Below are 13100 nucleotides of genomic sequence, written 5' to 3'. Positions count from 1 at the left end.
GCCCCCGGGAGCCCCGCGCGGGTTTGGGGGGGGTCCCGGGGGTCCCGGGGCAGCCCCGGGGGGGTCCGGGAGCCCCCCCAGCCCGCGGGGCCCCCCCGCGCTCACCGGTCTCGTCCGTCAGCCCCCGGGAGCCCCGCGCGGGTTTGGGGGGGGTCCCGGGGGTCCCGGGGCAGCCCCGGGGGGGTCCGGGAGCCCCCCCAGCCCGCGGGGCCCCCCCGCGCTCACCGGTCTCGTCCGTCACATAGGGCGTCGCCATCTTTGCGCGCGCGCCGCGGGGCCGCCCCGGAAGTGACGCAAAGGCGGCGGCGCGCGCGGGCATCGGGGGCGTGGCCAAAAGGGGGCGTGACCACATATCACATATGGAAATTAGGGGCGGGGCTAACAGTGAAAGGGATCTTTATATGGTAATTACGCTACGTGGTCAACCATTTATATGCAAATAAGTGGGCGTGGTCATAGGTGATGTGGACACTACATTGAAATTAGGGGGCGTGGTCGAGTATTTAAATAGGAAATTTGGCCAATAGTCGTTGAGGGGGCGTGACCATTGGTGGGTATGGAAATTAGAGGGCGGGGCTAACACCGGAAATGGGCTTAATTCATAGGGTAATTAAAGGGCTTAGTAATTTATTTGTATGCAAATCAGTGGGCGTGTCTGCATACTATAGCTAAATAATATGCAAATTAATGGGCGTGGTCATTCATTAGAATGTAACGTGTGTGATTGCTGAGGGGGCGTGGCCCTTGGTGGATATGGAAATTAGAGGGCATGGCCAAAATGAGGAGATGACCATTAATTAATATGCAAACTAGAGGGCGTGGTCACTTGATGATATCCAGACTAGTGGGCGTGGTCAAATGGCAGAGATTATATTTACTTAATATGGAAATTAAGGGGCGTGGCCACTGCTGTGGAAATTGAGGGGAGCGGCCAAAATGCTGAAATTAACTGTAATTAATATGTAAAATAGGGGGCGTGGCCCCAGAAAGGGGCGTGGTCTTTAATAAATATGGAGATTGGAAGATTTGGTGGAAGAGATCTTTAATTAATATGTAAATTAGGGGGCGTGGTCGCTGATTTGGGGCGGGGCTCTCTGCACAGAGGGGCCCTGGGGGAGGGGGCCCTCCGGGATCCCCCAAAATCCACTCAGGACACCCCCAGACCCGGGGGGGACACGGTGTCACCTCCTGGCTGGGGGGTGTCCCCAGTGTCTCCAACCCCACGGTGTCACCTCCTCCCCACGGTGTCACCTCCACCCCATAGAGTGTCCCCAACCCCACGGTGTCACCTCCACCCCATAGAGTGTCCCCAGCCCCACAGGAGTGTCCCCATCCCCACGGTGTCACCTGCACCCCTTGAGGTGTCCCTGATGTCCCCAAACCCACAGTGTCCCCAACCCCACGGTGTCACACACCCCACAGAGAATGTCCCTGATGTCCCCTGTGTCCCCGATGCCCCCAGTGTCTGCAATGTCCCCACTGTCCCCCCTGCCCCCCGTGTACTGTCCCCAATGCCCCCAGTGTCCCCCCTGTCCCCAGTGTCCCCACTGTCCCAAATGTCCCCACTGTCCCCACTGTCCCCACTGTCCCCAATGCCCCCCGTGTCCCCAATGCCCCCGGTGTCCCCACTGTCACCTGTAGGTGTACGCGGCCGTGCCCAGGGCGGCCGCCACCAGCACGAGTCCCACGAACAGCGTGGTGCGCCCGGTGGCCGGGGCGGCTCCTGGGGACAGCGACAGCTCAGTGCCACCAGGGGACACTGGGGACATCCCCGGGACCTGTCCCTGTCACCTCCGGCAGGGCAGGGACAGCTCAGTACCACCAGGGGGACCTTGGGCAGTGCCACCAGGGGGACCTTGGGGACATCCCCGGACCCTGTCCCCGTGTCCCTGTCACCTCCTCAGAGCAGGAACCGCCCAGCCCCACCCAGGGGACATCCCCAGTCCCTGTCCCTGTCACCTCCCCAGAGCAGGAACCGCCCAGCCCCACCCAGGGGACATTGAGGACATCCCTGGGACCCTGTCCCCGTGTCGCACCTCCCACGGCCACCCGGGTGCTGGCCACAGCCAGGTGCCACCTCCTCTGGGGCAGGAACCGTCCAGCCCCACCCAGGGGACATCCCCAGGACCATGTGCCACCTCCTCCGAGGATGGGGACAGCCCAGCCCCACCCAGGGGACCCTCAGGACCCTGTCCCCGTGTCGCACCTCCCACGGCCAGCCGGGTGGTGGCCACGGCCAGCCCGTTGCCGTTGGCCAGGGACAGCTCAATCCCACCCAGGGGACACTGAGGACATCCCCGGGACCCTGTCCCCGTGTCGCACCTCCCACGGCCACGCGGGTGGTGGCCACAGCCAGGTGCCACCTCCTCTGGGGCAGGAACCGTCCAGCCCCACCCAGGGGACATTGAGGACATCCCCAGTCCCTGTCCCCGTGTCACTGTCACCTCCGGGAGCAGGAACCGCCCAGCCCCACCCAGGGGACCCTCCAGTCCCTGTCCCCGTGTCACTGTCACCTCCGGGAGCAGGAACCGCCCAGCCCCGCCCAGGGGACATTGAGGACATCCCCGGGACCCTGTCCCCGTGTCACTGTCACCTCCTCAGAGCAGGAACCACCCAGCCCCACCCAGGGGACATTGAAGACATCCCCGGGACCCTATCCCCGTGTCCCTGTCACCTCCCCGGGGCAGGAACCGCCCAGCCCCACCCAGGGGACACCCAGGGGACCTCAGGGACCCTGTCCCCGTGTCGCACCTCCCCGGCCACCCCGTTGCCGTTGGCCAGGGACACGTTGAGGCAGAAGAGGCCGGAGCGGTTGAAGTCCTGGCGCAGCACGAGCTCGCAGCCGGGCGACGGCGACACCGCCGAGCACGACTCCGCCTCCGCCGTGCGACACTCGGCGTCCGCCACCACCGTGCACACCTCCTCGGGCACCCTGCGGGCACGGCCCGTCAGCGCCGGGGACCCCGCGCTGCCGTCCCCGGCGGTGTCGCCGCTGTCGCCGCTGTCGCCGCTGTCGCCACTCACCCGCCCTCGCACGTCACCGTCAGCTCCACGCTGCTGCCGCCGCCCTCGGGCACCACCTGCACGATGGCCACGCTCTCGATGCCCTCTGCGGGGAGCCAGGGGGGGTCAGCGGGGTCGGGCAGCCCCGGCTGGACCCTCGGGACCCCCCCGGGACCCCCCCGGGACCCCCGGACTCACGGACGATGTCCAGCTGGGTGGCGAAGGTGCCGTAGCGGAACAGGACGCAGCCGGGCGAGTCCTCGGCCGGGGCCTGGCGCTTGACCAGTGCCAGCGGCTGGGCCGTGCTGCCAGCTGTGCTGCCAGCTGTGCTGCCAGCTGTGGCGCCGGATGTGGCGCCAGATGTGGCCGCAGCTGTGGCAGCGGCCAGGGACGCGGCAGTGGCTCCCACGGTGGCTCCTGTGGTGGCGTCCGCCGTGACACCGAGCGTGGCTGCGGCGGTGGCATCGAGGGCAGATCCAGCTGTAGCCGATCCAGCGGTGGCCGATCCAGCTGTGGCAGATCCAGCTGTGGCAGATCCATCTGTGGCCGATCCAGCGGTGGCCGATCCAGCGGTGGCCGCAGCTGTGACATCACCCGCGCCTCCGTCTGTCGCCGCGTCTGCAGGGACACACGGGAAACGCTGGGCGAGGACAAGGGGACAGCGAGCCCTTGGGGACAGCCCCGACGTGTCCCCTCCCCGCCGCCACCGCCACCCCGTGCCAGCACCCACCTGCAGCCGCTGTCCCTTCCAGGGGCACCGCGGGGACAGAGGTGTCCCCAGCCGCGGTGGCGACAGCGGGGGACACGGAGGAGGCGACAGCCGCGGTGCTGGCAGCCGCAGCGGCGGCGGTGGCGGAGGGGACAGAGAGCTCGGTGACAGCGGCGACAGAGGGCTCGACGACAGCGGCGGTGCCAGCGGGATCGGTGGCGGAGGGGACAGAGGGCTCGGTGACAACGGGGACAGAGGGCTCGGTGACAACGGGGACAGAGGGCTCGGTGACAGCGGGGTCCGAGGGTTCCGCCGCCGAGCCCCCCGTGGGCTCCGCCGGCTCCCCGGAGGCTGCGGGGGCTGCGGGGACAGCGGGGCTGGGGTCACCGGGAGCCCCGGAGACCGGGCTGGGGTCACCCGGGACACCCCCAGAGACCGGGCTGGGGTCACCCGGGGACGCCTCCAGTCTGGGTTGGGGTCACAGGGGACACCCCCAGCTGCGGTGTTGGGGGTGCTCCGTGTCCCCTTAGGTGACACTGGGGGGATCTGGTGGCTCTGTGGGGTGGGGGGGACACGGGGGACACTCAGTCTGCTGGGGACACAAATTACAGGCCGGGGGGCCACCGGGCTGTCCCACACACCCCATCCAACACCACAAACACCGCGACCACCCCCACCACGACACCCCCTCCCCTTACCGGTGCTGGCCGCCGCCGTGCTCTGTCCCACGGGCGGGGTGGTGGCCGCGGGCTCGGTGGCCGTGGTGGCCGCGGGCGCGGTGGCCGGCGCGGTGCTGGGCCCGCAGGGGCTGAGCGGGATGGCGGCCTGGAGCACCAGGCGGGCCGAGAAGGTGCCGGTGTCGCGGTAGGTGTGGGTGACGGTGGCGCTGCGCGAGATCAGCGTGCCGCTCTGGTCGCCGAAGTCCCACGAGTAGGACACGTCGGCGTGGCGCAGGTAGCGGCTGGGGTCGTGCAGGCGCACGGCGAAGGCCACGGCGCGGTTCCGCACGAAGCGGCCGTCGCTCGTCACCGCGTCCTGCAGCTGCGACACGTCCACGGTGAGCGGGACTTGGTCTGCGGGGACAGCGGGGACAGCGGGGGACAGGCAGAGGGCGGGGTGGTAGATGAAGTGGTGGTGCGTGGTGTCACCTGCGCCCGGTGTCACCTGCAGCCAGTGTCACCTATAGCCAGTGTCACCTGCACTGTCACCTACAGCCAGTGTCACTTACAGCCAGTGTCACCTGCACCTGGTGTCACCTGCAGCCAGTGTCACCTGCGCCCGGTGTCACCTGCACCATCACCTACAGTCAGTGTCACTTACAGCCAGTGTCACAGCCAGTGTCACCTGCACCTGGTGTCACCTACAGCCAGTGTCACCTGCGCCCGGTGTCACTGCAGCCAGTGTCACCTGCACCCGGTGTCACCTGCACCGTCACCTACAGCCAGTGTCACTTACAGCCAGTGTCACTTACAAACAGTGTCACCTGCACTGTCACCTGCGCCCGGTGTCACCTACAGCCAGTGTCATCTACAGCCAGTGTCACCTGCACCCAGTGTCACCTCCAGCACCCAGTGCCACTTACTGCCCCCAAAATCCACTGTCACCTGCAATGCCAACACACAGTGTCACCTAAATCAGGAGTCACCTGTACTCGGTGTCACCTGCACACAGTGTCACCTACTGTCCCCAAAATGCAGTGTCACAGTCCTGAAACCCAGCGTCACCCGCACCCAATGTCACCTGCACACAGTGTCACCCACACCCAGTGTCACCCACACCTGGTGTCACCCATACCCAGTGTCACTCACACCCACCACCATAGGAGGTGGGTGCCACCACGGCAGGCTCAGTGCCACCACAGCAGTGTCAGTGCCACCACAGGAGGTGGGTGCCACCACGGCAGGGTCCGTGCCACCCCGGGGACAGCGGTGCCAGCTCACCCCATGTCCACCAGACGTAGACGAACTTGCCGCGCCTGTCCCTGGGCAGGGGCTGCCCGTCCGGGAAGGTCCCGCTGGCGTCCGGCTGCTCCGGGAACACCGGGTCCCCGCGTGCCACCCGCGTGCCTGAGGGGACAGCGCCGGTCAGGGGACACCGGGGACACCGGGGGTGAAGGGACACCGGGGACACCGGGGACACCGGGGGTGAAGGGACACCGGGGACACCGGGGACACACGGGGTAAGGGAATGCTGGGGACACCAGGGACACATGGGATGAGGGGACACTGTGGGGACAGCTGGGGTGAGGGGACACCAGGGACACTGAGGGGACAGCTGGGGTCAGGGGACACCAGGGACACTGAGGGGACAGCTGGGGTGAGGGGACACCGGGGACACTGGGGACACCAGGGGTCAGGGGACACCAGGGGGACACGCAGGTGAGGGGACACCGGGGATACTGGGGACACCACAGGGTGAGGGGACACCGTAGGGAGACAGGGGTGGGGGGGACACTGGGGACACCGTGGGGACACACAGGGTTAGGGGACAGTGGGGACACCAGGGACACTAGGGGTGAGGGTGACAGGGACATACCACAGTGGGCTCAGTGCCACCATGGTGGGGTCAGTGCCACCACAGTGGGCTCAGTGCCACCATGGTGGGCTCAGTGCCACCACGGTGGGGTCAGTGCCACCATGGCAGGCTCAGTGCCACCACAGTGGGCTCAGTGCCACCATGGCAGGCTCAGTGCCACCACAGTGGGCTCAGTGCCACCATGGCAGGCTCAGTGCCACCACAGTGGGCTCAGTGCCACCATGGCAGGCTCAGTGCCACCACAGTGGGCTCAGTGCCACCATGGCAGGCTCAGTGCCACCACAGTGGGCTCAGTGCCACCATGGCAGGCTCAGTGCCACCACAGTGGGCTCAGTGCCACCATGGCAGGCTCAGTGCCACCACAGTGGGCTCAGTGCCACCATGGCAGGCTCAGTGCCACCACAGTGGGCTCAGTGCCACCATGGCAGGCTCAGTGCCACCATAGGAGGTGGGTGCCACCACAGCAGTGTCAGTGCCACCACAGGAGGTGGGTGCCACCACGGCAGGGTCCGTGCCACCCCGGGGACAGCAGTGCCAGCTCACCCCATGTCCACCAGACGTAGACGAACTTGCCGCGCCTGTCCCTGGGCAGGGGCTGCCCGTCCGGGAAGGTCCCGCTGGCGTCCGGCTGCTCCGGGAACACCGGGTCCCCGCGTGCCACCCGCGTGCCTGAGGGGACAGCGCCGGTCAGGGGACACCGGGGACACCGGGGGTGAAGGGACACCGGGGACACCGGGGACACCGGGGGTGAAGGGACACCGGGGACACCGGGGACACACGGGGTAAGGGAATGCTGGGGACACCAGGGACACATGGGATGAGGGGACACTGTGGGGACAGCTGGGGTGAGGGGACACCGGGGACACTGGGGACACCAGGGGTCAGGGGACACCAGGGGGACACGCAGGTGAGGGGACACCGGGGATACTGGGGACACCACAGGGTGAGGGGACACCGTAGGGAGACAGGGGTGGGGGGGACACTGGGGACACCGTGGGGACACACAGGGTTAGGGGACAGTGGGGACACCAGGGACACTAGGGGTGAGGGTGACAGGGACACTGGGGACACCATGGGGACACTGGGGACTCCATGGGGACACCAGGGGTGAGGGGACACCAGGGGCGGTCCAAGGGGTTTCAGGGTGGTTTTGGGGTGGTTCTGAAGGTTTAAGGGATTTTTGGGGTTTCAGGGTGGTTTTGAGGTGGTTTTGGGGGGTTTTGGGTGGTTGCAGGGTGGTTTTGGGTGGTTTGGGATGGTTTTGGGGTGATTTTGGGGGTTTAAAGGGTTTTGGGATGGTTTCAGGCTGTTTCTGGGTTGTGTGGGGTAATTTCAGGGTGGTTTGGGGTGGTTTCAGGATGGTTTTTTGGGTGGGTTTGGGGTGGTTTTGGAGATTTAAGGGGTTTCAGGATGGTTTTGGCGTGGTTTGGGATGGTTTTGGGATGGTTTCAGGGTGGTTTGGGGTGGTTTCAGGATGTTTTTGGGTTGTTTCGGGGTGTTTTCGTGGTGTTTTTGGGGTGTTTCCGGGGTGTTTTCGGGGTGTTTTCGGGGTGTTTTTGGGGTGTTTTCGGGGTGTTTTTGGGGTGGTTTTGGGGTGTTTTTGGGGTACCTCGGGGCTGCCTGTCGGGGTGCAGCAGCAGCACGGCCTCGGGGCTGAAGAGCTCCTGAGCCACCACCTGGGGGGGGGAGGGGCGGCCGGAGCCCCCCCCGAGCCCCGCGACCACCAGGGACCCCCGGGGGGGGTCGGTCCAGACCAGCCAGTCCTGGGGGAGGGGCAGGGGTCACCGTGTTTCAGGGTGTTTTCTGGGTGTTTTTGGGGTGTTTCCGGGGTGTTTTTGGGGTGTTTCCGGGGTGTTTTTGGGGTGTTTTCGGGGTGTTTTCGGGGTGTTTTCGGGGTGGTTTTGGGGTGTTTCCGGGGTGTTTTTGGGGTGGTTTGGGGTGTTTCGGGGTGTTTTTGGGGTGTTTCCGGGGTGTTTCCGGGGTGTTTTTGGGGTGGTTTGGGGGGGTTTGGGGTGTTTCCGGGGTGTTTCCGGGGTGTTTTTGGGGTGTTTTCGGGGTGTTTCGGGGTGTTTCGGGGTGTTTGGGGGTGTTTCAGGGTGTTTTCGGGGTGTTTGGGGCGCTGACCGTTGACGGTGCAGTCCTGCCCCCACACCACGCGGCCGTCGGGCAGCGCGCGCTGGGTGCCCGTACCACAGTGGGCTCAGTGCCACCATGGTGGGGTCAGTGCCACCACAGTGGGCTCAGTGCCACCATGGTGGGCTCAGTGCCACCACGGTGGGGTCAGTGCCACCATGGCAGGCTCAGTGCCACCACAGTGGGCTCAGTGCCACCATGGCAGGCTCAGTGCCACCACAGTGGGCTCAGTGCCACCATGGCAGGCTCAGTGCCACCACAGTGGGCTCAGTGCCACCATGGCAGGCTCAGTGCCACCACAGTGGGCTCAGTGCCACCATGGCAGGCTCAGTGCCACCACAGTGGGCTCAGTGCCACCATGGCAGGCTCAGTGCCACCATGGCAGGCTCAGTGCCACCATGGCAGGCTCAGTGCCACCATAGGAGGTGGGTGCCACCACGGCAGGCTCAGTGCCACCACAGCAGTGTCAGTGCCACCACAGGAGGTGGGTGCCACCACGGCAGGGTCCGTGCCACCCCGGGGACAGCAGTGCCAGCTCACCCCATGTCCACCAGACGTAGACGAACTTGCCGCGCCTGTCCCTGGGCAGGGGCTGCCCGTCCGGGAAGGTCCCGCTGGCGTCCGGCTGCTCCGGGAACACCGGGTCCCCGCGTGCCACCCGCGTGCCTGAGGGGACACCGCCGGTCAGGGGACACCGGGGACACCGGGGGTGAAGGGACACCAGGGACACCGGGGGTGAAGGGACACCAGGGACACCGGGGGTGAAGGGACACCAGGGACACCGGGGGTGAAGGGACACCAGGGACACCGGGGGTGAAGGGACACCGGGGACACCGGGGACACCGGGGGTGAAGGGACACCGGGGACACCGGGGACACCGGGGGTGAAGGGACACCGGGGACACACGGGGTGAGGGAATGCTGGGGACACCAGGGACACATGGGATGAGGGGACACTGCGGGGACAGCTGGGGTGAGGGGACACCGGGGACACTGGGGACACCAGGGGTCAGGGGACACCAGGGGGACACGCAGGTGAGGGGACACCGGGGATACTGGGGACACCACAGGGTGAGGGGACACCGTAGGGAGACAGGGGTGGGGGGGACACTGGGGACACCGTGGGGACACACAGGGTTAGGGGACAGTGGGGACACCAGGGACACTAGGGGTGAGGGTGACAGGGACACTGGGGACACCATGGGGACACTGGGGACTCCATGGGGACACCAGGGGTGAGGGGACACCAGGGGCGGTCCAAGGGGTTTCAGGGTGGTTTTGGGGAGGTTCTGAAGGTTTAAGGGATTTTTGGGGTTTCAGGGTGGTTTTGAGGTGGTTTTGGGGGGGTTTGGGGTGATTTTGGGGGTTTAAAGGGTTTTGGGATGGTTTCAGGCTGTTTCTGGGTTGTGTGGGGTAATTTCAGGGTGGTTTGGGGTGGTTTCAGGATGGTTTTTTGGGTGGGTTTGGGGTGGTTTTGGAGATTTAAGGGGTTTCAGGATGGTTTTGGCGTGGTTTGGGATGGTTTTGGGATGGTTTCAGGGTAGTTTGGGGTTGTTTGGGATGGTTCCAGGATGGTTTTGGGGTGATTCTGGGATGGTTTCGGGGTAGTTTGGGGTGGTTTCAGGGTAGTTTGGGGTGGTTTGGGATGGTTTCAGGGTGGTTTGGGGTGGTTTCAGGATGTTTTTGGGTTGTTTTGGGGTGTTTTTGTGGTGTTTTTGGGGTGGTTTGCGGGTGTTTTTATTGTCAGTCCCCCGTGTCCCCCATTTTTGGGGGCTGTCATGTCCCCCGTGTCCCCGCTTTCAAGAGTGTGTCAGTCCCCCGTGTCCCCCATTTTTGGGGGCTGTCATGTCCCCCGTGTCCCCCCTTCTCGAGGGCTGCCATGTCCCCCGTGTCCCACATTTTTGGGGGCTGTCATGTCCCCCGTGTCCCCCTTTCCCGAGGGATGTCACGTCCCCAACATGTCCCTTACGCTCAGGGGGATGAAGGGTCCCACGTGTCCCCCATGTCCCCATTTTTGGGGGGCTGCTGGGTCTCCCATGTCCCCCGCTCCCAGGACAGGGCCAGGTCCCCCGTGTCCCCAATTTTCGGGGGTCAGTGAGGTCCCCAATGTCCCCAATGCCCCCCACTCCCAGGGGTCTGACAGGTCCCCAATGTCCCCCATGTCCCCAGTTCTTGGGGGTCAGTGAGGTCCCCAATGTCCCCCACTCCCAGGACACTGCCAGGTCCCCAATGTCCCCAACTCTCGGCGCTCAGTGAGCTCCCCAATGTCCCCCCCACAGGACCCCAGTGTCTCCTCCCCGGGGGGGTTTTGGGGGGGGGGGGGGACATGGAGACCCCCCCCCAGATCGCAGAGGGGGTTTGGGGGGGGCCGCCCCCCCATCCCGGCACGCGGAGACCCCAGGGATGGGATTTAGGATTATTTTTTGGGATTTTTTTGGGTTTTTTTGGGGTTTTTTGGGGTTTTGGGGGTCGGGGCTTGACAGCCATGGGGGGAGCAAAATGGGGAGGGGTCCCCAGTTCTGCACACAGGGGGAGACCCCGGTTTGGGACTCAAGGGGGTCCCCGAACTCGAGGGGATCCCGAATGAGAGTGGGGGGACCCCCAGTGCGGCACCGAGTGTGGTGGGGACCCCAATCCCGGGGGGTGACACTGGGGGGACCCCGATCCTGGGGGGGGACCCCGATGGCACAGGGGGACCCCGACCCCTGTAGGTGACACACGAGGGGAGCCCGATCATGGACAAAGGGGGTGGTCCCCAATTCTGCACACGCAGGGGGATCCCGATCCCGGTGAGTGACACGGGGTGGGACCCCAAATTGGGGGGGATCCACACAGGGGGACCCCAATCCCGGTGTGTGACACGGAGGGACCCCCGATCCCGGTGTGTGACACATGAGGGGACCCCGATCCTGGTGGGACACACGAGGGGGACCCCGATTGAGGGGGGGGACCCCGATCCTGGTGGGTGACATGGGGGGGGGGACCCCGATGACACAGGGGGACTCCGACTCCTGTAGGTGACTCACGGGGGGACCCCGATCCCGGTGTGTGACACATGAGGGGACCCCGATGACACGGGGGGACCCCCGATCCCGGTGTGTGACACGGGGGACTCCCGATCCCGGTGTGTGACACATGAGGGGACCCCGATGACACGGGGGGACCCCCGATCCCGGTGTGTGACATGGGGGACCCCTGATCCCGGTGTGTGACACGGGGGACCCCCGATCTCTCCAGCTCCGGCCGTTTCCGTGCCCCGGGGCTGTCCCGGTGCGTGTGGCCTCCGTGCCCGTGGGGCCACGTGTGCGGCGAGCCCCGTGACCCCCGGAGAGCCCCGTGACCCCCGTGTGTCCCCCGGGCTGCTCCCCGTGACCCCCGTGTGTCCCCCGGGCTGCTCCCCGTGACCCCCGTGTGCCCGGTTGCGGTCCGGCCGCGGCCCGCGGGGCGGTCCCGGTCCCGGTCCCGGCACCGGCCGAGCATCGCGGGCGGAGCCTGCGGAGTCTGCGGGGTCCCGGGCCCGACCCCGGCCCCATCCTCATCCCAGATCCCGATCTCAGTCCTGGTCCCAATCCCGATCCCAATCCCAATCCCAACCCCATCTCATCCCGGATCCCGATCTCAGTCCTGGTCCCGATCCCGATCCCAATCCCAATCCCGGTCCCAGTTCCGGTCCCTGTCACTGTTCCAATCCCTGATCCCAATCCCGGTCTCAGTCCTGGTCCCGGTCTCAGTCCTGATCCCAATCCCAGTCCTTGGTCCCGATCTCAATCCCAACCCCGATCCCGGTCCCGGTTCCTGTCCCCGTTCCAATCCCCGGTCCCATTCTCGGTGCTTGTCCCTGTTTCAATCCCAAATCTTGGTCCCTGATCCCAATCCCCGGCCCCTGTCCCCAAAATCCTAATCCCACTCCCCAGTTTTGGTCCCAGTCCCTGTCCCCAGTGTCCCAGTTCCAGTCCCCAGTTCCTGTCCCCAATGTCCCTGTCCCAATTCCCAGTCTCTATTGCTGTCCCCAATGTCCCGATCCCAATCCCCTGTCCCTGTCCCCAATGTCCCAGTCCCTGTCCCCGGTGTCCCAATTCCAATCCCCTGTCCCCTGTCCCTGTCCCCAATGTCCCAGTCCCAGTCCCTGTCCCCGGTGTCCCAATTCCAATCCTCTGTCCCTGTCCCTGTCCCCAATGTCCCGATCCCAATCCCTGATCCCAATCCCCTGTCCCCTGTCCCTGTCCCCGGTGTCCCAATCCCAATCCCAATCCATGTCCCTGTCCCCAGTGTCCCAATCCCAATCCGTGTCCCTGTCCCCAGTGTCCAATTCCCAGTCTCTATCGCTCTCCCCAGTGTCCCGATCCCAATCCCCGATCCCTGTCCCTGTCCCCAGTGTCCCAATCCCAATCCCAATCCGTGTCCCTGTCCCCAATGTCCCAATCCCGGTCCCCGCCGCCGGTTCCCGGTAGTGTCACTATCACTTTAAGGGATCTCCCGCGTCGCCCGTGACGTCACGCCGCGCTCAGCCAACGGGCTGCGGCGCGGGGGGCGTGGCCGGCGGAAAGGCGGGAAGCGGCGCGGGCGGGGCCGCCGCGGCTTTGGCGCGCTCGGGGGGGACGCGGCGGCCGCGCTCGGGACCCCCAGGGACCCCCCAGGGACCCCCGGGGACACCCAGACCCCCCCCGGGACACCCCGGGACCCCCAAGGACACCCCCGGGCCCGGGGACACCCCCGGAGCC

General features: G+C 65.9%; 2 protein-coding genes across 2 annotated transcripts in view; both read right to left on the bottom strand.

Annotated features, from left to right (window-relative positions):
• Window positions 1-256, bottom strand: part of PYM1 (PYM homolog 1, exon junction complex associated factor) — a 2795-nt gene extending 2539 nt beyond the window's left edge. Inside the window, exon 1 of the mRNA XM_041478368.1 lies at window positions 106-256. Coding sequence (XP_041334302.1) covers window positions 106-256 — 151 coding nt within the window. The remainder of the gene's footprint in view (window positions 1-105) is intronic.
• A 1298-nt stretch (window positions 257-1554) lies between these two features.
• PMEL (premelanosome protein) lies at window positions 1555-11116 on the bottom strand. The gene is made up of 12 exons (XM_041478367.1): window positions 11083-11116; window positions 8921-9046; window positions 8372-8446; window positions 6791-6916; window positions 5653-5778; window positions 4411-4785; window positions 3734-4072; window positions 3202-3621; window positions 3025-3109; window positions 2788-2932; window positions 2207-2264; window positions 1555-1723 (listed from the first exon to the last, which is right to left on the bottom strand). Exons 1-12 carry the CDS (start codon window positions 11114-11116, stop codon window positions 1632-1634), a joined length of 2001 nt encoding a protein of 666 aa, XP_041334301.1. The 3' UTR covers window positions 1555-1631.
• Between the last annotated feature and the right edge of the window lie 1984 nt (window positions 11117-13100).

Source organism: Pyrgilauda ruficollis, unplaced genomic scaffold (assembly GCF_017590135.1).
Source record: "Pyrgilauda ruficollis isolate IOZ18807 unplaced genomic scaffold, ASM1759013v1 scaffold448, whole genome shotgun sequence".
Lineage (NCBI taxonomy): Eukaryota > Metazoa > Chordata > Aves > Passeriformes > Passeridae > Pyrgilauda > Pyrgilauda ruficollis.
The sequence above is the reverse complement of the archived record's forward strand: the minus strand, read 5'-3'. Positions and strand labels throughout refer to the sequence as shown.